The sequence below is a fragment of the Pundamilia nyererei genome, unplaced genomic scaffold, assembly GCF_000239375.1.
Source record: "Pundamilia nyererei isolate P.nyererei 1_Seehausen unplaced genomic scaffold, PunNye1.0 scaffold05722, whole genome shotgun sequence".
NCBI classification, from domain to species: domain Eukaryota; kingdom Metazoa; phylum Chordata; class Actinopteri; order Cichliformes; family Cichlidae; genus Pundamilia; species Pundamilia nyererei.
In genome coordinates this window covers 1-1,307 of record NW_005193123.1, presented here as the reverse complement: position 1 = coordinate 1,307, position 1,307 = coordinate 1, and the positions used below count along the sequence as shown (strand labels likewise).

Genomic DNA, 1,307 nt, shown 5'->3' with positions numbered 1-1,307 from the left:
TATTGTTATTGACAGTCTGGAGCTTTGGCAGTATGGAAGGTGGATGCGAGAGGGAGACTTCATGGAAACCACCTTGTAAAACATGAATACAAGAAACCTTTAACTTGCTGCATCTTCAGACCGTCCACACCTGGAGAGTAAGCAGCCTTCGAAGTCCCATATCAAGTGGAAGAGTATGACATTTTTTTAATCAAATACTATTTTTTGTATTTTATTATAGTGATGTGGCAATGCTAGCTCGAGCATCTGTGAGAGGAGATGAGCGTGCGCTGGACAAGTTTAGCTGGAAGGGGGCACCTCTGAAGATGGGGCCACAGGAGGGACTTGGATTCTTTATCTGCACTGCAGATGGTAGGAGTTTGCGATTTCTGTTGGAGTTTGGAAAATTAAGTCATTTGTTATTTTCAATGCATTTGACCATACTTTCTTTAAGACACAATTTGTTTTTTCATTGCCTTGTATAATTTTGTCTGAGGCCAGCAGTCTTCTGCAGTCACAGCCCTCAATGTATAAAGGCTGTTTATTTTATTTGTTTGTTCTGTAAATTGCATTGATGATACTTTGCTTTATTTTTGAACAGTTACGAAGAACAGTATGAGAAAAGTATTCATGGTTTTAGAAAGTCTGATTAATCCAGCAGACTTGTTGAAAATTATATCAAAAGTGTATTTTGCCTCTGTGAAGCAGTAATCCTGTGGGAGTCTCCAGAAAGGGGAAAATACAACAAGCTATATTGCTATTGATCCAGAATCCAGTCTGATCTTTAATAAATATGAACACTTTGTGGTTTGAGCTGTCAGACATTCCACTTATTTAATCTTTAATCCCGTGTCTTATGCATATAGGTAAAGTCCATAGTGTGGATGAGTATTGTAAGACGAGTGTCCTTCTCAGTGTGGAGGGCTCCATCAAGAAACTTCTCTACATTGAGAAGACAGAGGCCCTCGCAGTGATCACAGAGAACCTCATGCTGTCACAGTATGCTCTCGGACCTGAGGGTGGAGCACAGGAGATTATGAAGGTATACAGAAAGATTTTTTAAAAAATATATATTAACCAGTAATATCAACATGAATGATCAATCTCAGTTACTTTAATTATTACTATACTTGAATATGTGTGCCCTTTTTATATTCTGTGCCAGGACTAAAGATCAGTGTGGAGTAATGCGTGACTTTTTTTGTGACAGGGTAAGTTGAGCAGCAAATCCGGGCAGAATGTAGACGTTGTGTGGACAGAAGATGGCCTCCTCATCACTGCATCCGGGGAGCAGGTCATCAGGTCAGTATACACACACTGAGAAAAAA

The 1,307-nt window shown here is 39.6% G+C and overlaps 1 protein-coding gene across 1 annotated transcript; it reads left to right on the top strand.

The window, feature by feature from the left end:
- Window positions 1–15: 15 nt before the first annotated feature.
- Window positions 16–1,281, top strand: LOC102195695 (intraflagellar transport protein 140 homolog; the record flags this gene model as incomplete). Its single annotated transcript, XM_005755964.1, has 4 exons — window positions 16–137; window positions 221–351; window positions 846–1,021; window positions 1,190–1,281. Coding segments are annotated over 4 exons (521 nt in total), but the record flags the coding sequence as incomplete, so codon positions are not given.
- Between the last annotated feature and the right edge of the window lie 26 nt (window positions 1,282–1,307).